The 23,599-nt window shown below is 48.9% G+C and overlaps 8 protein-coding genes and 1 non-coding gene across 9 annotated transcripts; 3 read left to right on the top strand and 6 right to left on the bottom strand.

Moving 5' to 3' along the window:
* Nucleotides 1-401: 401 nt before the first annotated feature.
* P168DRAFT_319565 (uncharacterized protein) lies at nt 402-4,041 on the top strand (the record flags this gene model as incomplete). Its single annotated transcript, XM_024840290.1, has 6 exons — nt 402-519; nt 569-1,589; nt 1,639-2,359; nt 2,406-2,456; nt 2,503-3,958; nt 4,004-4,041. The coding sequence occupies 6 exons, from the start codon at nt 402-404 to the stop codon at nt 4,039-4,041; spliced, it is 3,405 nt and encodes a 1,134-aa protein (XP_024691611.1).
* Nucleotides 4,042-4,638: 597 nt separating this feature from the next.
* Nucleotides 4,639-4,894, bottom strand: P168DRAFT_319564 (mitochondrial 54S ribosomal protein bL33m; the record flags this gene model as incomplete). Its single annotated transcript, XM_024840289.1, has 2 exons — nt 4,639-4,808; nt 4,882-4,894. 2 exons carry the CDS (start codon nt 4,892-4,894, stop codon nt 4,639-4,641), a joined length of 183 nt encoding a protein of 60 aa, XP_024691610.1.
* Nucleotides 4,895-7,533: 2,639 nt separating this feature from the next.
* On the bottom strand, nt 7,534-9,469 carry P168DRAFT_328110 (uncharacterized protein; the record flags this gene model as incomplete). The annotated part of the gene is made up of 3 exons (XM_024841318.1): nt 7,534-9,013; nt 9,087-9,310; nt 9,389-9,469. The coding sequence occupies 3 exons, from the start codon at nt 9,467-9,469 to the stop codon at nt 7,534-7,536; spliced, it is 1,785 nt and encodes a 594-aa protein (XP_024691609.1).
* Nucleotides 9,470-11,343: 1,874 nt separating this feature from the next.
* On the bottom strand, nt 11,344-11,976 carry P168DRAFT_282797 (uncharacterized protein; the record flags this gene model as incomplete). Its single annotated transcript, XM_024836002.1, has 1 exon — nt 11,344-11,976. The coding sequence occupies one exon, from the start codon at nt 11,974-11,976 to the stop codon at nt 11,344-11,346; it is 633 nt and encodes a 210-aa protein (XP_024691608.1).
* A 4,058-nt stretch (nt 11,977-16,034) lies between these two features.
* P168DRAFT_311558 (ankyrin repeat domain-containing protein) lies at nt 16,035-17,780 on the top strand (the record flags this gene model as incomplete). Its single annotated transcript, XM_024839514.1, has 1 exon — nt 16,035-17,780. One exon carries the CDS (start codon nt 16,035-16,037, stop codon nt 17,778-17,780), a length of 1,746 nt encoding a protein of 581 aa, XP_024691607.1.
* A 750-nt stretch (nt 17,781-18,530) lies between these two features.
* P168DRAFT_328108 (uncharacterized protein) lies at nt 18,531-19,530 on the bottom strand (the record flags this gene model as incomplete). The annotated part of the gene is made up of 4 exons (XM_024841317.1): nt 18,531-18,690; nt 18,761-18,838; nt 18,913-19,227; nt 19,304-19,530. The coding sequence occupies 4 exons, from the start codon at nt 19,528-19,530 to the stop codon at nt 18,531-18,533; spliced, it is 780 nt and encodes a 259-aa protein (XP_024691606.1).
* Nucleotides 19,531-20,688: 1,158 nt separating this feature from the next.
* P168DRAFT_t120 lies at nt 20,689-20,761 on the top strand. Its single transcript has one exon. It is a non-coding gene; the product is annotated as a tRNA-Lys (tRNA).
* Nucleotides 20,762-20,998: 237 nt separating this feature from the next.
* On the bottom strand, nt 20,999-21,856 carry P168DRAFT_291178 (uncharacterized protein). Its single transcript, XM_024837360.1, has 3 exons — nt 21,559-21,856; nt 21,410-21,471; nt 20,999-21,290 (listed from the first exon to the last, which is right to left on the bottom strand). Exons 1-2 carry the CDS (start codon nt 21,764-21,766, stop codon nt 21,464-21,466), a joined length of 216 nt encoding a protein of 71 aa, XP_024691605.1. The 5' UTR covers nt 21,767-21,856; the 3' UTR covers nt 20,999-21,290; nt 21,410-21,463.
* A 201-nt stretch (nt 21,857-22,057) lies between these two features.
* Nucleotides 22,058-23,466, bottom strand: P168DRAFT_291177 (NAD(P)-dependent alcohol dehydrogenase). Its single transcript, XM_024837359.1, has one exon. The coding sequence runs from the start codon at nt 23,213-23,215 to the stop codon at nt 22,196-22,198; it is 1,020 nt and encodes a 339-aa protein (XP_024691604.1). The 5' UTR covers nt 23,216-23,466; the 3' UTR covers nt 22,058-22,195.
* Between the last annotated feature and the right edge of the window lie 133 nt (nt 23,467-23,599).

Below are 23,599 nucleotides of genomic sequence, written 5' to 3'. Positions count from 1 at the left end.
ACGCAGCGATGGATGTCCCTCAAGGACGAGTCCCATCAGTGGAACAGCAGATGCCTCCCTCGTCACTTGTACAACGCCCAAAAATTTCCGGGATCGACGTAACAGCGTTTTCGTTTGCAAAGCCACTTCAGCATGGGAAAGTGTTTTCTCTGAAACCGGCTGTCAGGTCGCAAGCTAGATCGACGTCAAATAGGGGTGGAGGTCAAGGGAAGACTGAGCGTGATGATATAAATGATACTAGACAGGAAGAGAGTAATCCAAGGTAATTTCCCACTTGTGACGGACAGATGTCACTATGCTTTGAATACTTGTCTCATGGCGGACTCAGAGTCGCCACAAACAACCAGAGTCCTCCGACCTCACATTCAACATCAGAAACACTCACTCAAAGCGCTGGACCCATGGAATATGTGGAGAGTAATTTTGAGCATGCCGGAGATTATGAAGACAGACGTAAAAGTGGTGTCTCTCTGCCGGTAGCGAATGGAAAATCCTCGGACTCGGCGGATGGTTCTCAAAGTATGTCTCTACTCACAATTAATGATAAGCCAGACTAACACATATCTAGGGAGACGGTCTCGTGAAATCTATGCTGGATACAATCAAATTAGACCGAGCAAAGCTCGCCCCGATGAACGCTCAGCGGTGGCAGATGGGACTACAGCAGAAGTGCCTGATGTCCTGCACTCAACAACACGGGCGAATGATGAGTTTAGAGTCGCAAAGCCCCATCGGACAAAAAGGACAAATGCAAAAGGGTTACCGATTGCCATGAACAAGAGCTCCCAGTTATCCGAGGAAGACATTTTCCAGCTTCTGATCAATAGACTCAAGGTGCGTGAAGAGAATGAAGCCGCTGCAACCAACATCCAACGGCAAATGGAAACACACATCGCGAAACTGCAGGAAGAAAACAATGGCCTGAAAGCTGAGCTTGAAACGCTTGGTACTCAACTTGAGGAGCAGTCAGCGGAAGCAAAAACGTACCGATCCAGACAGGAACTATGGAAGAAAAAACTGGCTAGGTTCAAATATTTCCTGAATGAGCTTGGCTCCGATTACAAAAATATTCGCGGCGATGCTATCCAGCTTAGGGCAGCTAGGGCCGCCTGTGACAAGGAGAGAAAAATCATTGCAGAAGACATTTTCGATCTCAAGTCACGACTAGCTCAGACGACTAGCTTTGTCAACACGAATAAGAGTCGCTCTACGGAGCTGGAGAATATGATTGTCCTGTTGCAGAAAGAACTCAAAAATTCCGACGAGAAAGCGGCCTATACCCAGCAGCAATTGTCCAAAGAGTTCAAGAGGAACGCGTCTTTGGAGTCATACATTCGATCCCATTCAATTCATCAAGCAAAAGGATTGGAACTTGTTAGGTCCGGTCAGCTTGAGACATCGCAGAAGGTTGAATCCGCGTTTGAACGTATACAAATTGAATGGGCAAGTTCTCAGAGAAATGTCCAGTCAGCACTTGGTCGTACACTGGAAGAGTGCCTCGATCTGTTGAGAGGCATGAAAGACGAACGCGTTCTCGAGCGGGCAGATTTTCAAAGGTGTCACAAAATTGCGAATGAATTCACATCCCAGTAAGTGTCTAGTATAAACTTGCCATTGTGGTATGCTGACATGGTTCAGAATGAATTCGATAACTGCACGGCTGACAGAAGAAATCGACCGAAGCACTAATGTGAATGATGACACTGCTAATACCTTGAAAGAACAACTTCAAATCGCTTATCATACTGTGGGAACGGGGTCAACGCTGCTGGAGAAGCTCAGAGAGAATGACGAATCTTTCCGCTCAATGCAACAAAGATTAGGAGATTTTATGCTGAATGTCGAAGAAGTGAAACAGTCCCTTTCAGGGTTTGAGTTACAAGAGACCTGCCTGGTCAAAGAAATGGGACGTCTCGGGGAAAGAATTTCTGAAGTCAAGATCCCTGACAAGATTGAAACCTTTCCAGCAGCAGGATACGTCAGCATTGAGGAAAAGCAAGATCTCGAGGGGATCATTGAAACTCTACGTTCGGACTTATTGCTGACTGGGGAGAGTGTGGAGGCCAAAGACACAGAGATTGAAACTTTGAAATTGTCAATGTCGACAATTACGGAGAAACTTCTACAAGAAGAGCAACGGACCATTCAAGTCATAGCAGAATCCGATGACTTGAAGCATAAGCTCGAAGACATGGATACCAAAGTTCGGGAGCAGCTGAGTAGAGCTAGCGTCATTGCTAGAGATCAAACAAAAGCAAAGTTCGAACAGCAAATGCACCAACTCTCTCGAGGGAAAGCCGACCTTGAGATACATGTGGAGAAATTGCAGGAGCAGCTGCGTGACGCCCAAAAGAACTTGGTATTATCCTAAAATGCGCCACATGTGACATACTAACAGATCGCAGGAGGAAAGCAAAGTTTCAGCGAAAAAGGAGCGCGAGGATCTCGAATGCCTGGTCCGTGTGACTGCCCGTTTTGATGGACAAATACTAATAGACATAGATGTTAAAAAAAGAGAAACAGATTCACAGCTTGGAAAACTCTCGTACAGATGATGCCACCAAGCTGGCAGAGAAAGAGGTGGAGATAGAAAAGCTTCAGGAGTTAGAGACGACGAACGCATTAGAGCAAGCGGACCTGCAGTTGAGGCTTGAGGTTGCCAACAAAAAGAACTCTGATCTTGAGGCTGAACTGGCCGAAATATCCGACAAAAACCTCGCGTCATCAAATGACCAACAAGACAGGATTGAGTCTCTTCAGAAAGAAACATTGAAGCAGAGTGAAATGATTGAAGGCGTTCAGAAGGAGCTTGATGATGCAAACGCTACCAAATCAACCCTTGAATCGGGTAAGGCCAAAGCTAAAGGTGAAATACATGCTTTGCTTCGAAGGGTCCAAAATGCCGACGAATGGATGAGAAAGATTAAGGATATGATTAAGAGCACCGGTACTGCTGTACCAGATGAGCCATTTGAAGAAACTTTGACTCGTTTGGAGAAGCTCCTGCCATCAATTAGGGCCACCAAATCTCGCGACACCCCATCAACGCACCAACCCAATGGAACTACTGTTGGCATGACCCCCAATGCTGCAAAGAACATCGTTTTGGCTTCATCGCCGATGTTGGGAGGAACCGCCGGACAGGACTTGGTTCAGACAACGGAGGTGATATATCGGACGCAGAGTGTCCAAAGAAATGTGGCCTCGATGTCAATGGAGATGAACAAAGTTGGTCCTGACTGGATCAATGGCAGGACTGCGTGCGTCCCTGATTCGCAGCCGAGTAGCATCGTGCCATTTTCAAGCATTCGTCAGCAGCTGTCACCGGCCCCTTGTTCGACGCCAGACAGCTGCGACAAAGGTATGGCGGCTCTATTTGGTACTATGCCAGATAAGGCGACACCAGGGTCGGCATCAGCTGGAAGAAACGGTGAAACTGGTGAGGGCTTTCCGACGCGTGAAGATCATGATGCTTCTGAGTCAAATACCAAACCAGTCGCCAATAAGAGCAACGGACAAGAGGCAACCTTGAAGCCAAAGGCAGTGACCTTCACAGCAAGCCAACCATCTCCAGGCGGAGAACGCCACCGCTCCCAAAATGGAGCATCATCTCAGAGTGGAGAGACCGAAAAACCCCGTCCTCGCGCCAATCGACGAACGTACAGCAAGATACGACAGTCTGGCGCGAGTGCTTCTGCCAGATCTCAGCCGCATAATGCATCGCCGGCAGTCTCTCGCAACTCTTCCCACCTTGATAACCTGGGCCCCATCCGGATCAAGAAGACGAAGCATTCGCACGAAAGCACGCCGAAGGGAGCGCAAGCGGTACCGGAATATTTGGAACGCAAGGCGAGCCCCGCCAAGCTCGCCTCGGGGAGCAGCAGGCCAGGTTCTATAAATGAGAACCAGAGCAGCCAGAAACCCCCGGGTCGAATGGCAAGGGGGCGGAGAACACGCGGTAAGGCATGTTTATCTTCTATCAGAAATCGTGCTGATCCAGCAGGTGCCCGATACAACGCGCGGTTCAACAAGGAAAACTAGTGCTGGAACGAGAGGTGATCAAATGAGCAGCGACAAACGTACCCTATACATTACCATATATATCCTATCCACCCCTTGAAGTATATTGTACCGTTTTATTGACATTTATTTGCCCCCGATTTCCCAGACAAGATCAGATTGTATGTCAACGGAACAGATGGATGATTGCGTTTTTCTCATGATATAACGAACACGTTGATTGACCCAGATTGTACTGCTCTAAACGCCCAAATGCAAACCAAATAACATACAGCGCGATCTAGATCACGGTAAAGTCGTGGAAAGAGACCTCCGCAGTCTGACGCCGCAGCACCGCTAATGTACAATATTGACCGACCCCTCCCCATCACCCATCAACCATCCATCTCACGACGTGGCGCGCACCGAATTCCATAAACCAGCGTAGTCGATTATCGAAGTACCGTATTCACAGCGTATCAGGCGGGCGAAAGCGATTCGATAGGTAGATAGATAGATAGATAGATAGACAGGTTGATCGATCGAGAAAAGGCGCAAAAAAGATGATCACAAGCGCCCTCCCCTCCCTCCAATTGCTAAACCAAGCAGGAGAGAAGTGGCAGGCGATAGATGAATCATTTATTTATTGCGCCCACCCTTGGTAGCCTCCAAAAAGAGTACCTGCTTCTTGACAACCGGATCATACTTGAGCATGCTGAGCGGGCGGTGCGTCCGGGGGCGGATCATTGTGCGGAAGTAGCCAGTCATGGCCATGGAGATGAGGCGGACGGCGACGGTGCGGGATTTAGCTGGTTGATGTGTGTATTAGTTTTTATCCTTGGGTCGAATTGAGATAGGGGAGGGGGGGGGAAGAGGGGGTACATTTTTTGGCCATGGTGGTCGTTGTCGGAGGTTGACTGCGATGGAGAAAGTCGGAGTTTGCGACGGAGGTTGGAATAATTTGGGTTCGAGAGAAGGGTAGGTCACGTGGTCTATTACTGCCTGATTGGGAATTACTGGATTGGGGATAGCGTCGATGGGGTTATACCCACTTTTACTACTTTGGTACCCCACGTATTATTCTTTATATTGATGGTCTAAGTTTATGGCATTTTTGTAGAAGTTATCGTTTTATATAAGTTTTATTTATCGTGATCTATACTGGTTTTACCAAGACATTTACCAGTAGAATTACAATGAACAGACATGTTCCATTTAGTACTACATCTTATAGTGCATAATGGTAACACCAACCTAACCCTGGAACTGCAAGCAAGGTCAATAAATCAGTAATGGCACAACAGCATCGGACTAGACCTGCAGATCTCAATCCATGCTTTTGGCCAGTGCGATTATTAGGGAGGGTGTGGCTGATGGATGCTTGAACCTTGTTTTCAAGGTGGGTAGATATACTTTGCCTGGGTTTGGGCAGATGACTTGCTAAATTTTCTTTGAAATGATAAAATACAAGATAATGAGATAATAAATTATTGAATCGAATAAATGATTAATAGAACACAACATAATAAAACAAATATGACTTCTACTATGATATTGATATTGCGGGGTTGTTGATAGGAATATCCATATCCGGCATTCAGCTGGGATATGAATCGCGATATAGACTGCTAGAGATTTGATAACTACATGTACTCATATCTTAATATGTCCCTCTACTACCTAACTGTCTACGTATACTACCAGAGTATGTCTTCAAACACCCATATTACACTACTGTAATATCAAGTCAAAGCTGAAGCGTACCACCACCCATACAAAAACAAGAACAAGGAAACACGAAACTCTATTATATACACAGAAAGAAGTAAAAGTCTATAGAAGAGCTCCTCCATACACCGAGCTATCAAAGGATGCCTGAACACAGTCCCCATGATCCCCCCTTCTCCTTACCTCTCCCATGCAGCTGCCTGGAACGGTCGAACGGTGTTCAGATACTCGTTTCGACGTAGACTAGAATGGCCGCTATTATTGTCGTCCTTCCCATCCTTTACTTAAATGTAGTAAGTAAATACCCATATGCCAAGTTCGGGTAAGAAAAAACCAAGTAAAAGTAATATAAGATCAGCATACAGATCCAACGGCACTGCTCAGACCACCCACAGTGACGCACATGCAAGCGCCCGCGTGAGTATGCATCTTGCCGAAGGGATGGATAATATAAAACTAAAAAGCTGGGGGGTATAGCTGGATGGTCATATTATCATGAAGGGTAAGGGTGACGGCATCTAATAGGTGATACCGGGGTAGTTAGCGGGTGTCTAGCGGGATAGACGGAGACATAGTGTGGATGATTTACTGGGGGATAACCGGACGGTTTGTCTGGTGATGAGCCGATTTGTTAGTTCAATGGACTAATCTGGGAGTAGTATACCTATCTTGGAGTATCCTAGGTAGTACTAGTGGTAGATTAAAAGTTGAAGTAAGGAGGAGGATGTCATGGGATCAACGTGCCGTGATCGACGGGATCGTCGCGGGGAATGTTCATCCTGATGTATATAATGGTATTATTTAAGTCAATATTATAGAAGAGAGAGATTTGATAGAGGATTATAATAATAAATTTATATCGCTAGTCTTGTACATCTACAAAGCTATCCAGTACTGCACATATAAGTCAGTAGCTTATAGTACAGGACTATTCCTATACAAGGTAGTCAGTCTAGCCAGTGGCAACAGAACCGGAACTGCATTAGCCCAGTTTCCCATCCTATGACGGGATCGTGAGACAATCCGTGCATGATGTGCAACCTACCTACATTCACACTAGTAAAAGTACACTCGCACCAGCCACAGCGGGGATACCATCTCCATCCATCCATCTCACCCCGCTATCTGCCAGATGACATACATACGTACATGCGTGCATGGATGCATGCACGGATGCATGCACACCACCACCATCTAAAGTCTTGATTAAGCACGGAAGAGAAGACACCGAAGTATGAAAAATGCATCTGTTATTTGGATTGGCTAGCTAGCTAGATGGTGGTACAAGAGTCAGAATCCTGTCCTATGTACATACATGCCTGCCTGCCTGCCTGCTCTGAAGAAATCAACAGATGTGAACGGACTTGCTTGTTGCAGTCGTGGTTCCACAGTAGAATGTTAATATCAAGACAATACAATGAGAAGGTCTGCCCAGTTAGTGGTCCAAATGGATCTGTACATGGTTGGACTTGGTAGATAGTCTGACCAATATGAGATCCAAATAGTCCGCACAGGGTTTGACTCGAGTATGGAAACAAGCAATGAAATGGTACTGTGTGTCCTGGTAACTCCTGTCCCATCCAGAGGGGTATCAATCTGCGGTGTTCTTCCAGGAACAAATCGTAAAACAAGAAAGTGAGAAATGGGGTCGTAATGCGTGACATGAATGGCCGTCTTGATATCGTTTCCGTGTTCGTAAAATTGTTGCACATAGACTTTCACTGCCTCCTAGTTAGCGTAGACTTTGCAGCAGTAAAACAGCCAATACGACTTACTATCATCTCCCAGCATCACTACTGCATCAGCCTAAACATCCACCATAGTAACGTCCTGGTCCGCAGCACCCTGCGCAGAAACAACCACACATCTCGCAGCCCTCGCCGCCCTCGCAGCCTTCTCTACCCTCCTCGCCTCCGCCAACCTAGCCGCAAAAATCATGCCCCGCAACGAGCGCACGCTCAGCTTCCTCCCCCCATACGCCATATCCGCCGTCGGCGCACGACAATAGCGAATGCGCTCACCAAGCGGACTAGCGTTCAACACACGCCGCTTCTGCAGCGGGGTAACCTCGTCCGGGAACGCCTGCATCAGGAAGCGCTCGATGCCCATTTGGGGTTCGAAATTGTTTTTGTCGTCGTTATTGCTGTTGTTGTCGGTGGGGGGAGCGACGGCGGTGGGGTGGATGGCGGCGGCGCGTCTCTTGCGGGCGGCTCGCGCGACGCAGGGGGATTCTTGGGCTGGGACTTTGGGGGTGGAGGCGCTGAGGAGGGGGGATGGGAGAGCGCCTGGGGCGTTCGGGGTGGTTATGATTGTTTGGGCGCGTGGCGCGGGGGAGGAGTAGATTGTGGGAGTTGGGGTTGAGGGCTGCTGCTGAGCTGGGGGGAGTTGCGCGGGACAGGTTGGCGGGCCCATGGGTGCCGACTGTGGCTGTGGCTGCGCGGGGCGGGTTGGAAGGTCCATGGATGCTTCCTTCGAGGGCTGGGCCGCGGCGCGAAAGGTGTACGGAGCTCTCAGCTTGGTAGGGTCGAGGAGTATGTCCATGGGCGCCAGTGTACCCTGGGGGGGATGATAGGTGCTGATATCAGGAAGTGGCCGCTGGGTGGGGACGGTGGGCTGATAGTTGGCGAGTAGCATGGATCTGATGCTCTGCGCAAGAGACGAGGTGCTGAGAGCAGGGGCCGGCAGCTGGTTGGAATTATTGATCAAGTTCGCGGGTCCCGTAGCTCTGGCACTCTGCGCTGGGGAAGAGTTGACGCTCATATCAGGCGCTGGCAGCTCGCTGGAGTCGCTGGGAGTGCTCGTGGCACTGGGGCTCTGCGCAGGGGAAGAGTCGGCGCTGATAGTAGACTCTGGCAGCTCGCTGGAGTCGGAGGGCCGCGAGACCGTGGATACCATGCTGCTGACGCTTGATGGAGACGAAGAGATGCTGCTAGCGGACTCTGACAGCAGGCTGGACTCGGAGGGCCAGTCTGTGGATATCATGGTGCTGGCCCTTGTAAAAGAAGAGACGTTGGTACCAGTGTCCGACAGCATGCTGTAGTCGGTGGGCGTGCTCATGGATGAAATAGTGCTGGCGCCTGCAGGAGAAGAAGAGATGATGGTGGCAGTCTCTGGCAGCTGGCCGGAGTCGGTGGACGAGTTTGTGGGTATCATATCGTTGGGGCTCTCCACAGAGCTGGCGATGCTGATGACGTCCACCTCCTTTTCCACCACCACTATCTCCTCCTCATTATGATTATGACCATCAGAGTCGGGGTTCTCGAAGTATTGGAACTTGACGGGGCCGCTAGAATCACATATATTTGTTAGTTACTATACGTGCTTGTGGAGTATTGAAAAGCTTGGAAGGTTCTACATACCCCTTGTATCCACGCTCGACATCCTCCTGTGTCCAGTTGTAGCGGGAAATCAGTTCTTCGGTTGAAGGGATTTTGATGCCATCGTTGGCCTCGTCCGCAGACTGACCAGACGTGGACGACTGGGCTTGGTATTCTTTCCAAATTCCCTCATTTTCCACCTCGAGCTCTTCGAGGGGTTTGCTGTTCGCGAACGCGTCGAGGGCTGGCTGGTAGCGGGAGAGCTCCTGGTTGGTGACACGTTAGGGCTAGGTTGCTTTGAGATATTGGAAGCAAATACTAGATGAGATAGGAGATGAACTTACCTCTTGATTGTTGGGGTCAGCGTCGAGAGTGCTCAGAAGCACACTGGTCAACTGATCTTCGCTCCACGCGAGCTCAGACATGGTGGATGGTTCTTGACTGATGATAAAGATGTTTTAGACTGAGATACAAACAGGAGCATGACACGATGATGAAGGGATTCAAAGAACACTGGATGGCAGGGAGTAAGAGATGATGATGATGATTAGTATCAAGAAGACAGAAACAATAGCAAACAGGTTTATATACTCTCTCATAGTATCTACGATCACCGTTGCTACCAACGGTCACTGTCAACAGACAGACGCTAAGCCTATTCGAGGCATCGTCTGCTCTGCAGTGATGAACATAATAAACACAGTGATGGATTGTCATTTTCTATTGTCTGATGGACTCCAGTAGAATTATATTACAAGAAGCATTGTTATCTAAAGTGGTTTATCAAAAATGAAGCCGAAGCGGGTAGGGCTAGCTTTCTATACAGAAGCTCGGCGGCGGAATAGACCTATACAAGGATGATCGCACTAACCAGTTTGAATCCATGTGTGGCACGGGGAATTCCGGGGGAGGTAGGTATTATTATTGCTTATTTTATTGCAAGTTCTGTTCTATCATCTTCCTTTCATTATGTTTACTTCTTTTGTTTCCTATCTCTTTTTGTCTCGTTTTTTTGGGTATGATTCCCCATGTTGGCACTCATCTATGACGCAGTAGAAATCGGATTATAGGTCTGTATACGTCTATCTTCAACCAGTTCCAAAAGACTATTAAGTAGGTTCCACGCTATTCTTGAATGTCTATCCTTTCCCATGTCCATACCAGTTGCAACTTAAATCCCCACCCCACAACCAAAACAAACCACATCCAACCCCACCAACAGAGCGAATTCTTACTATTGATCACCTTACTCATCCGCCTCAAAGTCCAGCCAGACCTCAATCTCCGAGTCGGCAATAAGTCGCCGACTTCCTCCTACCCCCTCTTCACCAAGCAGCTCAGAGAGTAACTAAGTAAGAGAACATTCGCCTCCCCAGCTGCAAAGCAGTGACCTCGTAGGTAAGATCGCCCCCACCAAGAAGCGCACGAGCATCGACGAAAAGTACACCCCCACTTTGATGAGAAGAGATTTTCACATCCTTGCTGGTTTAGAATGGGGTGAAACCGGGCTAACTGGGAGGGTATGCATTGGATATATGACTATGATTCTAGGTATATAGAATGTGGTTTCTGGTTGGGGAATTATGTATGATATTATGGGAGAATATAGTCTAGATAAAGGATGTACATATTATAGGAACAGTTGGGTATGATGACAGATATTATTAGAATATCACACTGGTACACTCATCACAATACATGAAAAAGAAAAATCATAATAAACAAATGAAAAAAACATAGAGATCATCCTATGAACAAACCAATCACTCCAACTTCCCCCCGTGATGGAGGGTGGGGTCAGCCCCCCTAACGCATGCACCAGTCCTTGGGTCACCTCCAGTCATGAGTCACTTCAGGGCAACTGGTGGAGATTCCTGCATATCGTCCGACGTAATTCTCTTCTCGTCTCTCCGTGTAATTTCGTTTCTACTTCTTTTTCTTTTTTTTTTTGCCCTTTTTGTGCGTCTTTTTTTTCTGGCATATTTGTCTTTTCAAATTTTTTCATGTTGTTTTTTTTCTGGTGGACTTGATAGTACTATAACAACAATGACAGTGGTGCACACCTCTAAATCGAGGAAGATGGTCAGGGCAACATGCGGTGGAGACTCTGGAGAACCGCCAAGCTCGGCCCCATAAACGGGTCGAACGGGGTAGGGCTCGTGCCGGCGGGAGTCGCGGCGGGCACTAAATCGCGGGATTTAGTTGGGTCTCCATGCGCGGGTCGAGTCGCATGTGAAGCGATGGTGAAAGACGTTTGTGCGAATGATGACAAGACGTGTATTATAAGAAAGCGATCCGATCAACGGTGGTATTCGGCGGGTCGGTAGATGCGCGAGGACTCCTTCTGTCGCTCGACGCGGTCGGCCGCGTCGGCTTCGTAGAGAGAGCCCCGGCTGGGAGAGTCACGGGGCGATTCACGAGAAGGGTAGACAATGATCCGGCGACGCTTGAGCGTGCGAGGTTCCCGCTCAATCACCTCGTGGTGGACCACCGGCGCAGGCTGGGTCGCCGTGCGACGGGGTGGGATGGGGTACGTCGCGTCGTAGCTGATGACGGGTGGCTGGACCCGGGCGGCGGGCAACTCCTGCTCCTGGCGGTGCAGGCGCAGGCCGTCTTCCATGGCCAGCAGCAGACCGCGAACGGCCAGGCAGTTGCGAGGGATCTTGACGAGGGTGGGCTGGTTGACCTCGCGGTCGACGACCGAGTAGGCCTTGCCGTTCTTGCTGTACAGGTACTCGGCGACGTTCAGCGCATACTGGTGGCCGCGATCGCAGAGGGAACCGTTCTCCTCGTGGACCCGCAGCGGGTCCACGCACTGGGCGCAATGGTCGGCGTGGCGCTCAAAGGCAAGCATCACGTACTCCTCGTCGGCCTCCAGATCGCGCACGGCCACGACGGGCTCGGCGACGTTTTCGATGATAGGGGCAGGCATGGTGTTAGTGCGGCGTAACTGGGGTCGTCCGCGGGGGTCTCGTCGACGACGGAGGATGTCCCGAATGGTCGGGGGGAGGGGAGGCCAAAAAAAACGAGAAAAAGGCTCGAGAGGAGACACGGTGACTGAGTGTGTCGAAATTGGAGGGCGGGCTCTAAGGCCGTCTCACACTGTAAGGGTTTAGGGGAAGACGAGAGATGGTTTTGTTTGTTGAAGTAGGCAGTAACTATTCGTTGTAGTAGTTACTGTGGTGTTGAATTGCTGAGGCTTGGAAAGTAGGAAGTATGAGAATGCGTTTGAAGATGAGGAATGAAGAAATGCAAGAGAGAGGGGGGGGGGGGGGTGAGGAGGAACTATATAGTCTCGACGAAGCCAAAGGCATCCATATTATGGTACCGGGGGGGGTGAGGAACCTAGGCGCGGGAGGAATCAACTACAATGACGGCATTGGTCACAGGAAGCGAGGAAATAAAAAATAGATTTATTATTATAATAATAAATATTATTTCATCATAATTATAAAATAAATCAAAAACACCGAAAAGTGTGGGAAAGTGTGAAAAAGCGCGCAGATGATCCAAGGTCAATCTGACAGGAGAAAAGCCAGTTCCTTACAGTAGTCAACCAGGTCGAGTAATTGTGGCTGGTGCATCCTGGCTGTGTTTTCCTCCTCCTCCTTTCCCCGTCAGTTTTCCTCTCTCTGACCGTCGTTGATGCTCTTCAACAATCCCTGATTCGTTCTCCTCCTCGAGATGGTCGGTCAACCGCCCCTCTCTCCTGCATGATCCATCCCTCCATGTGGTCATTTCTCCCCATGACTGGCTGTGACCCTGGTTTTCTGATCCGATCTAACCCGTTCAAGGTGGTCGGGGTCGCGTCGAGTCATACTTCGCTTTTCGTCTTTGTCCATAGGGAACCTCCACAATCGTCAACCGTGATGAAGTCACCGAACTGTGGCTTGAGCTTTCTCGTGTTGCTGAGGCGCAGTCATCTTTCAGCTCCTTTGTTACCTGCCAAGCTGCCCATGAACTGCACCTCCACCGCTCACCACTCGACCCGGAAACCGGTTCCTCACACACTGCCCGGCTCATTACATGCAGCGACTGATGAGAAATCGTTGGCTATGACTGAATCTCCCATTCTCCCTCCATATTGGAGCCGCACGCGCCCAACACCATCGTCCTGAGACGCGACACCCCCTGGTGCCGTCCAGACGGTAACCCATCAAAACCGGACGATCATTCCCTCGTCTCTATTTTTGGGACGACGGATTTGCAGGGAGAAACAAAATTAAAAATAAAAACTAAAAATACACGGTGCGGACACGAGGACGCCCGTGTAGTCGTCAGCACCAGAAAGATAAAAGGTTAAGCGCGCGCCGGTTACGGCCTAAGGATCAAGCTGTCTCAGCCTCATCGACCACTGCCTCAGCCACAGCACGACTGGTTACGAGCGCGTCTTTGCTTTTTCCCTCCTTTTCCGACCAGCGTCATGTAGGCGCCGCCGTCATCATCGATCCTGCCACAGTGGCTCATCGGAGATGCATCGCCATGCCTTTCGATTGTCAATTCCAAGCTTCTGATCCCGGCCCGCCGATCGGCCCGCCGTTGACGCGCGCAATGCTGTCTGTCTTGCATGGGCCTTTCTCTTCCTATCGAGGTACGATGGGCGCCTGGAACCGTTTCGTGTACCAGCTTTGTCGACGCTCTCGTCCAGTGCTTTGCACTTTCTACTGGAACTCGCTACCGATACTTTGGTTCTGCCGTGTCTCCAATACGCGCAGGTGTGTAGTACAATACCAACACCACTCCCCCCCACATTTACCTTTTTGAACTCTATCAGGCGCTATAGGAGGGGGGAGGAGGTGGGCAAAGAGGGGGCAAAAGAGAAATATTCGGTACCCCACGGGACACTCGCCGTCACAGGGTCACAAGAGGCTCCGCCAGAAAGTCGCCACCCGTACAATGGGTCACCACCGGGGATTCGCACGATCTGTGCACGGGCCAAGGCGAGTATGCCTTGAGATTCAGCCTAGCGGAGGTTAAGTCTAGATCGTGTTCCCCTCTTCTTGATATGGTGGTTTGCAAACCTAGCCGCGATACGCCGCTGCCTGATTCTGGCTGGAATTCCCGGGGTTCTCTAAGTAGGGACGGCGATGAATGGCATTGGACGAACCGTAGGTAACATTCTTTAGACCGTAGACTTCTGTCCGGGGTATGTTGGCTGAGGAGGAGGATGGGGGGAAGAGAAGAGGGGGAGGTATTCGTCCAGCTGTGAGTCGTAGGTCAACGATCCACTCGAATGTCTGTATTTCTGGCATCGGACGGCGGGTTTCTGTATTTCCGAGGGGTTGCAACTCTAATCTGCACATGTCTTCCTGCCTGGCTGACACTACACACTACAGTGTTTATGGCGACGAGGCTGAATGTAATTGGGGAATCAACCAACGTCCCTGGGCTGTTGCCTGAGGACTGTTCAGGCAACAGCTCGGTTCTCAGGCAACAGTACTCTTACCCCCAGTTGTTGCCTTCCTTTTATTGAAATAGAACGAGGGAAATTACTATCTGGAATCGAAATGGCGCACCTGCTATAGATAAATATAAACCAGGCATTAATAAGAACCGGAGAATGTAAGTTCCATAGAGGGACCTTGTTCCATGGCTATCTATCTATCACTGATATAGCTGGATATGATCGCAGAATTCTGCACGAAGAGGATATAGAGGATATAAGAGAGGTTTAAGATCAGTGACAGGGGGATACTTATTGCAGAGAGTTCTCAGATTAGTACTGCGGAGAGTTCTGGACATTATTTTCCCTGGCAAGATGTTTATAAGACCATGCGCTGTCTGGGATCACCGTTTACAAACAGAGACGGGTACTGCTGGTGGAACCCTGCGGGAAAGAAGCATTATAATCTCAGGATGCATTGTTTAAGATACCTTGTACATCTTGTTCAGCGCGAGGGCATTGACTTATATACCTGTGAAAAAAAGTAACGGTGGCTATAAAAATAAGAAAGATATCTGAACATTGACCTATCTAATCTATCCTGTTAGTTAATGAATACCAAGTTACTATCAATAATATACTTCTCGACTTCTTTAATATTTTTTATGATTGCTCCAGCTAGCTCTTTACTCTTGATACCATATCTAGGTTTGGATTCATTGATGCTATTATTATCCTAGATATCCCCGCGCATAGCGCAGTAACGAAGTATACAGAACGGCCGCTATTGCGAGTGAGATACCCAATTATGCAAAGACAGCATTATGAAAGCTGGTGATGTAGTGTAATTAGCAATCTGGCCCTCAACAGATCTCTCATGATTAGAATCCAAGAATCCAGGGTTCTTCGTGGGGCAGGGCGTTATATTAGCATAGCCTCACCCTATCGACGAAATTGGCGAGTAGTCATATAATCATGACCCTCCTCACTGAACGGATACTATATGAGTTCAGAGCTTGAAGACACTTGATAAGAGATAAAGTATCATCATCTTCTGGTCTTTCTTCGTATGGTTTATTCAATGTGAAGACGATGTGGTACATGTAGCAAAGCTTCTATTAACAGCACTTCTTTCCTCCACAGACCAGTTAGATGGAGATATTAGAGAGGTGGGGCAAGACTTGGTCAAGACCAGCTAGGTGCTCGCTCAGTAGACTTCCCTTAATGGATAAGAAAAATATATATCACTGTCAGGTCCTGGTTCTTGACGACCTGCGGCACTAGGCAAGCCATATTCATGGGACGGGGGATGTTCATATAAATTGACCTAATTTACGGCAGACGCTTGTCAATACCATGCAAATTATGTAAATCCCAGGCTTTAATTCTGAGACTCAGAACCCCTACTGATAGGTATCCTGTTGAACCCCACTTCCCCTCATACCATTATATTAGGTACTCAAATTCCTTCAAATCAGCGGATCCTCCAGCATACACGCCTCTCGTCTCTACTTATCTTCACGCCGCTTCCTGATAACGCCATCGTCTCACTAAATCCGCCTCCATCAGTTCATCGTCCGTCGAATTTTTTTTTCCCGATGGAAACTATGAAAACGTTCCCTGAAGCGGACGTTATCTGGTGGAACGCAGACTCCTACTACGTTCGATGTCCATTCTGCGAAGCAATTCATCGCCACGCGGTAAACTGGAAAACAAACAAGTTGAGGATTTCACATTGCGAGAAGATGAAGGCTTACCGTTGCTGCTTTCCCATAAATGATAAGCGTGAGGTCGCGTATGAAATAGATAAGAGACGGGGACGCTATACCAATATTTGCGTATTGCATGATAGTGATACGGAGGACGACGATGATGTTGATCACCTGGCGATGGAATTTGCGCGAAAGGCTATGGTCGCAGTACAGAGAGAAGAAACATATGCAGATATATATGAACAATCAAGGGAGGTCGTCACCGTTGATCTAGGACTCGAGCTAGAGCCAGTTGAACAAAAGAAAATACTTGAAGTGATCAGTGCTTGTGTTCAAGGGAAGACGAGAGCGGTGCAGAGATACTTGGAGACTTCTAGCGAGGCTCCGCTGTTTGTTCGAGGACGAGTTTCCGCGGGTCAAACAACCCTTATCCTGGCAGCAGCTGAGCAGAGTACCGAGATGGTGTCGCTCCTAATTGAGCACAATGCCGATGTGAATGCTGTTGACAATTATGGACGAAGCCCCCTTATGGAAGCAGCACTCTTTGGTCGGGTCGACAATGTCAAGGTTCTCCTAGACCACGGTGCAGACAAGGGTGCACGGGATGATGAAAACCGACTTGCTATCGATTTCGCTCGAGACCATTACAAAAGCCGACGGGAGAGATACAGCCGTGCCGGAGGCGACTTTACACCTTACTCCAGCCGACGACTAGCCTATTCGGAGGATACATTCAAAAGGGACATTGACCGTCAGGAAATCGTACGCCTCCTCGGCGGGGAGAACAGAAAGTCAAAGATTGTCTTTGGGCGCCCTCCGACCTTATCGCTATCTAAGTCCTACTCTTTTAAACGCTCTCCAATGCACGACTCGCTGGTTCTAAACGGGCCAATCGAAGAGTATCGAATCCCCAGTAGGTGGAAGACGGTGGCGAGATTGGAACGAGGCGGAAAATTCCCGTCCGTCGGCGCGATGAGCGGATGGTCACATCAATCGGCGGAGTCCCTCAGGGTCGATGGGCGGCAGTGGACCGACGACGTCTTTCACATTTCGGAAGTAGTGGGTCATCGCCTGTCTTCTCACGACTACGATCAGGGTACAGATGGCCAGTACAATGCATCCCATGCAGAAAAGCAGTTGATAGCATACTTTATTGATCGTCATGCTTTTCTTCCACGCGACAGTCTCCCAAATTTGGAGCTAGAGGAAAGGATCAGGTCTGTGAAGGATGAACTTTGGGATTTCCTTTCGAGCTCCGATATAGGGGCCAATGTGGCATCCCTCAGAAAGGAGAAGGATGATATAGAGCTCGAGCTTTTCGACGGGGACGAAAAGCTCGTCGGAAAACATGATGAGGTCAAAGCGCTCCAGCTACGGCTCAAGACCATTGAAACAACCCTAAACCGGCTATTAGCCACCCAGGCCCGACCTTTACTGAAGCTAGAAAGCCAACTGGTAATTCTCAATCGGCAGCTAAACACACATGCCAACCTAGTTGATATGACAAATTCGCCCCCGCCAGCTTCATTAGCTGAGGCGGTCATATTGATCAGCTCGCCTCCTTGTCAGGACTGTAGGGAGTTTCAGGACAAAGTTAACAGGTTCTTTGGATTGTCTATTCAGTTATTCGCGGCAATCTGATGCGTGTTACCTCCATTGGTCTTCCGGGGCTCGGCGACGACGAATTTTCACACCTGTCATGAGGGACGCAAGTTATCAGTCATGTGCTGAATGGAGGGTATATGCGGTCGTTCTGGTCGTGATAGAATTCTGACAGTGTTTGAAACATTGTTTCCTTAAGCAATGAGATGTACCTTCAGCTCTGACAGTTGATGAACGTCTGGGACTGACTATGAAAACTGCCAACGCATATAATTTTGCTTCGATTTTCCGGGGTCGCAACGGCCTCGCGGAAAATGTGGTATGTCTCTCTCTGGCTTCGTCGCTAGCAAGGAAATCTGCAACCTTCTCGATCAAAGCAACGTACTCCCCGTACTATGGATTCATTTTCAAATATAAGGGCAAATCATGCGGTGGATATCCGCTCCGAGACTCTCACTTCAGATAATAATCATCTCAAAAAACTTCATCTTTCTAGTCAACCATGCTTTAGATCCAGTGACTGAACCGGTTATGCTCTCTCAGCCAGTTGCGGATTGCAACATACATACACATAACTCTTTCCTCATGTCGCGAAATAAACAGTGTTCAGTTCCTACACCCAAGACTTGGCCTTATCGCAGGACTTCACGCCGGGCTCGACTTTGTTAGACAAGAATCACAATATGTTTCAAGAATGCAGGGGGTCATTCGGCAAACAATAGACATTTAGCAGACGAAAGATTTGGATAATAACATTAGAATAAGTACTACTCATTGATAGGAACCTTTTTAGAACTTGCAGTTGGACATGTCAGGCTCGGAGTCATCGAAAAACTTGAAACGAAAACCCGGGCCTTCAACAACTAGATCCCACGACACCCACAATTTGTTGTTCCAAGTCCGACGGTAATTGCCAACTTTTTCGCTGCACACAAATCCTGTCAAGATACTAAAGCAAATGGCAAGTATTATGAATTAGGAGTCCGTCTGTTTGATCTTGGTGGACATTAGGTACTTACGCGCTCTGGGTCATAGGGTCGTAGAATATGTTCTCAAGTATTCCAGGGTTGATTGCAATCCCCGCCGCAACCGCCTTTCTGTTGGGTCGAGATCAGCACTTATTGATCACGTAGTGTATTCAGGATTGAATTCCAGAAAGGCATAAGCGTACTCCCATGCGGTTTTTACTGCTTCGCGAACTCTGTCGCGTTCCTGTCGCTTGAAGGCCCAAAAGATTGACTCGGTCAACTGTATGCCCTGGGCATGCTCAATAAGAAGGTATACGGCAAAACCACCGGGAACAAGCGGGGAATCCTGGCTCTGTTGTTCAATCTTCTGGGAAAGAAGAGTCGGGGTCGAGACGCAGTGATTGGCGGTCAAGATACGCAGTGCATCCAGTTGCTCTTGGCCAGCCATAGGCAACGTTTGAGTTGCTTGACGGGCTCTTTCAGCATGAATGGCATGTTCAGACCCTTGATAGGGGACCCTTTGGGTACATTAGCTTCAGTTCCCCGTTGGCGAGACTCCCAATGATGAGCCGGGAGGGTATAAAATACACGCACTGTAGGAAGATTTTGATGATCGCGACATTGTTCCTGTTATCACTTTGGGAGCAGATGAACGTGCCATAGGCTCCAGAAGCCTTCTGAAACTCTACGTACTTAAGCGCGGTCAGTTGGTCGTTCATCTCACCTAACTTGCGTTCGAGAATCCAGGTCGAGACATAACCCTCATCAAAATGAATTTCTTTGCCGATGAAGTCGCTGTGGAAGAAGTAGGTTTCCGTCATTTTGATGGAGACAAGAGCGATGGCGCAGATACGAGACAGATGTGTGCTAGGGGACAAGTGGATTGTGGGTAGGTATCTTAGGTAGGTAGTAACTAGTAGGTAGATACAGAATCCAAAGAGGATGATTAAGAAGAAGGTGAGGAAAAAGCGATGTGAGAATGAAGAGGTGGGTAAGGTACTTGGGACAGTGAAGTGAGGTAATACTACGGTAAGCCCCAAGGACCTTACCAAGGTTTGGATAATCATTCACAACAAAGTAATCAGTAACCAAGCATTAGTAAATCTTAACTCCAGTTTTTCTGACCAGGACCCAAGAGCTGCAAGAGCCCTCTCATACTTTTCGATCTGTTTATTCATGATGTTCAACGGCTGGTATCTTCCAAATTTCGTGACTATAGCTGAGTATAATGTTTTGCTTATAAGGGTGTTCAGGGCCTTCTGTAATAAGGATGAACAAGAAATCTACCTTCCAAGGTAGCATCAGCAGCTTATATATAGGGCTTATCTTCTATATAAATTTGCACTTGATTAGCAAGAATGCTTTTCACGCCTGTCAGCATGCTTTAGCCAAGTAGGATGTCAACTAAAGGCGACTTACTAGGTATATCTAAGGCACGGACAAGCTCCCCAAAACAGGAGGGAGAAACTGACAGTGATATGGGGCCAGCGCATAGAAGACAACAGTAAGAGAAAGAGGTGTGTGCGAGAAGGAGTAGTGATAAGTAATGAAGGAAGCAGATAGGCAGTTTCAAGAAAGGCACAGAATGCTTCAAGAACTCGGGTATCATAGCTGTCTGCTTAATTCATAGTATATTGGTGCTTATGCTGTCTATAGAGTGCAATAGATCCATGGTGACCAAATCTGCCTTGGTTATATATATCCCGGCGTACTGCATGTGTAGGGCAATATGGCCGAGTATTTCTACTATGTAACTATTACACTCTCAAATGTGGTGAACAACATCATCACTGGGCGGACATAGAGATTACCATGTTGATCTCACCTGTTATCACATGTATGATATCCTTTCTGTGTATAAAACCACACACTCCAAAACCCAGCGGTAGCGCGCACTATACCTGAAACGGTGATTGACAGTCACTACCCACTGAATGTAGTATGAGTAGCATTCGAAAGCTTCCCCTTTCAACAAGTTAGCCTGGCTAGCTCAATCGGCAGAGCGTGAGACTCTTAATCTCAAGGTTGCGGGTTCGACCCCCGCGTTGGGCTTTTCTTTTTGCAGTTTTTCATTCTTGCTGGACTCGGGGGTTTTTTTTCTTTGGTTCCAGGTGTGTGGACGATGTGGGTCGAGATGGTTTTGGTATGGATCCACCCATTGACCAATTAACTAATGGGTTTCGGGTAGGGTTGTTTCTGTACAACTACTACTCCGTACCAGATGTCTGTATACTTACCTGCTTGACTTCCTGGGTTCCTATGTCAGATGGAGAGAAATATAATATTAATGTCACTGGCATGTTGCAAGGCATGATCCTTGCCCACAGCGCCTTTCAACACCCATAAGGTATTCAAGGAACCGATTGCTGATACCGTCTCGATAATATGATACATGAAAATCCGCAGGGTTGAACCATCAGAAGGAGACTAGACTCAGACAATGATCTGATCAATCCGCCAAAGCCTGGGCGACTGCCTCTCTCCACTCGTCATCTCCGTCGCCGCCCATCATCCACTCCGCCCACGCAATGAACCGCACGAATAGTATTAGACAGAGTAGGAGCGTTGATTCCAGAGCCGTCTACCACTATCAATCAGTATAAGTACATTACGGCTACCCGCCTCGGTCCAACCAGACTGCGGCAGACATGAGGTTGATGTATCTATGGATTGATGGATGAGAATATCCAGGTACCATACCATCGGTTGAATCCGATCACCGTGTGCGCCCTGTTTGGGTAGGCTGAACGCTACTCAGCGATCTGAACACTGGCTGTTAGCCTTGATATTATCGTCGCCAGTGTCTGGGGTAACCTCGATGGGACGCAAAACAGTGTGGGAGACCTTACGACGGCAGGTAAAGTTGATGCACTTGTTGCACTTCCCCTTGCAGGGAAATTGGCCGTCACAGATCTGACCGCAGGTGTCGGCGTTGAGTTCGCGGAACGCTTTGTCGAGGAGACTGGTGTCTTGTAGGGGAGCTGCTACTGCCGCTGCTGTGGTAGAGAGAGCGAGCACAAGGGAGATGGAGACGGAGAGGATGGTGGAGGCCTTCATCGTGTCTGTTGTCTTTCGCTTTCTCTTTCTCCCTTTTTCTTCTTTTTCTTTTCTATTTTTTTTAGCTGGGAAGAGGGAGAGTGGAAGAGGTTGATGGTGAATGAGGAGAAAGTGATGCTACACGGGTGTTCAGAAGAAAATCGGTGATGGTTACACGGCTCGGTGAATTGGGCTTCTTTGTTTTGCTTCTCCTCCCCGGTTACTTGCATCTCGGAAATTGAATCTGCGCCCAGCTTAGTTTGTTTTCGTCCAACAAAGCCTTCCAAGTACAGGGGGGAGATTGTTGAATACGCGCCTCTTTGTCGCAAGGGTTCATACTAGGCCTATTTACCATCGTCTTTGCTTTCGAGCATTATCATAAATTAAGCTCGTGGATACCTAAATAGACAAAGTAATTATAACAGAAGCACATTATACAGGGATCCGATGTCAAGGCTTCTCTGACACATGGACGACAATCTTTCCCCTCGCTCTCTTCGAACGCAGCTTCTCGAACGCCTGGACCGCATCCTCGAAGTCATACACACTATCGAGAATCACCTTCACCTTCCCCTGCTGGATCCATTCTCCCACCTGAACCAGATCCTCCTTCTTGTTCTTAAACAGCAGGATAACGTACTTTCGCTTCCCCCCACCCAAGAAACTAGGCCAAGCCATCCGATTCACGAACGTCAGCATCGACTCCGCACCCACCTGAGCAAACGCCTTCCCTGGCAGTAAGAATGCGTCGCACTCGTGGTACAGCTCGCCGGGCAGCCCGATATGATCGACCACGTGGGCAAACACCTGGCCCTTCTCCCGGAGCACTTGCAACACATTCTCCGTCGTATAGTCGATCACTTCGTCCGCGCCTAGTTCCTTGCACAGCTCCACATTGCGCGTCGAGCACGTCGTCGTCACATGGCAGCCCAGCTGTTTTGCAATTTGGATCGCGAACATGCCGCAGCCGCCTGAACCCCCGTTGATGAACACCTTGTCCCCGGACTGCACGTAAGGCGCCACCGCCTGGTACGCCGTCTGGCCCGCGACGCCCACCGTCGCCGCCAGATCCGGATCCAGTCCCTCCGGCAACGCCGCCGTAACGCTCGCGTCGCACACGAGGTAGTCGCCAAGAGACCCAAACTGCACTGGCCGGCCCATCGTCCCGTACACGAGTTGGCCATCCTCGAGGCCCTTCACGGACGGGCCGGTGATCTCCACGCGGCCGCAAAAGTCCATTCCGGGGGTGGCCGGCGTCCCCGTCAGGACCTTGGTTAGGGCGCCCATCTCGGGCACTTTGTAGTCGGCTGGATTGATTGACGCGGAGATTACCCGCACGAGCACGTCGTTGGCGCGGAGGCTGGTGGGTTTGCGCGCTGCTTGGTCTAGGACGAGATTCTTCTCTAGGCCACCGGCTGTGCTGCTGTACAGCCAAGCTTTCATGGTGGGGGGAGTTGAGTCGGGTGGCATGATGGTGGGTTCTGCTTGGCTTCTCTTCGCGCAATTGAATGTTGGTTTCTTTTCTATCCGTTTCTTCTTATTCTGATTTCCGTGTATTGCCTGGACGAGGGGCGATAAGTATAGCTGTGGGAGGTACCCGCGGGAACGGAGGCGGGAAAATGCGGGTTTCGTCCAGTATAACTATGTCCGCTTGAGCTTAATCGCCGTTTGCTGTCGTTGCACTAACTGTCTGAACACTGATGATGATGCGCCAACTAGCGGGTCTGAGGTGGAGCAGGAGATTGGGAACAGCTGTTGTGCTCTGCTTATAGTTAGTGTCGTCGGGCGAAGTGCGACCGATGACATCATCACACCCCTGGCGCTGTTTTGACTGTTTGTCCCCACGGCGTACAT

Source organism: Aspergillus campestris (assembly GCF_002847485.1).
Source record: "Aspergillus campestris IBT 28561 chromosome Unknown P168scaffold_8, whole genome shotgun sequence".
In the NCBI taxonomy this organism is placed as follows: Eukaryota; Fungi; Ascomycota; class Eurotiomycetes; order Eurotiales; family Aspergillaceae; genus Aspergillus; species Aspergillus campestris.
Note: the sequence above shows the minus strand (reverse complement) of the source record. Positions and strands in the feature narration are given on the sequence as shown.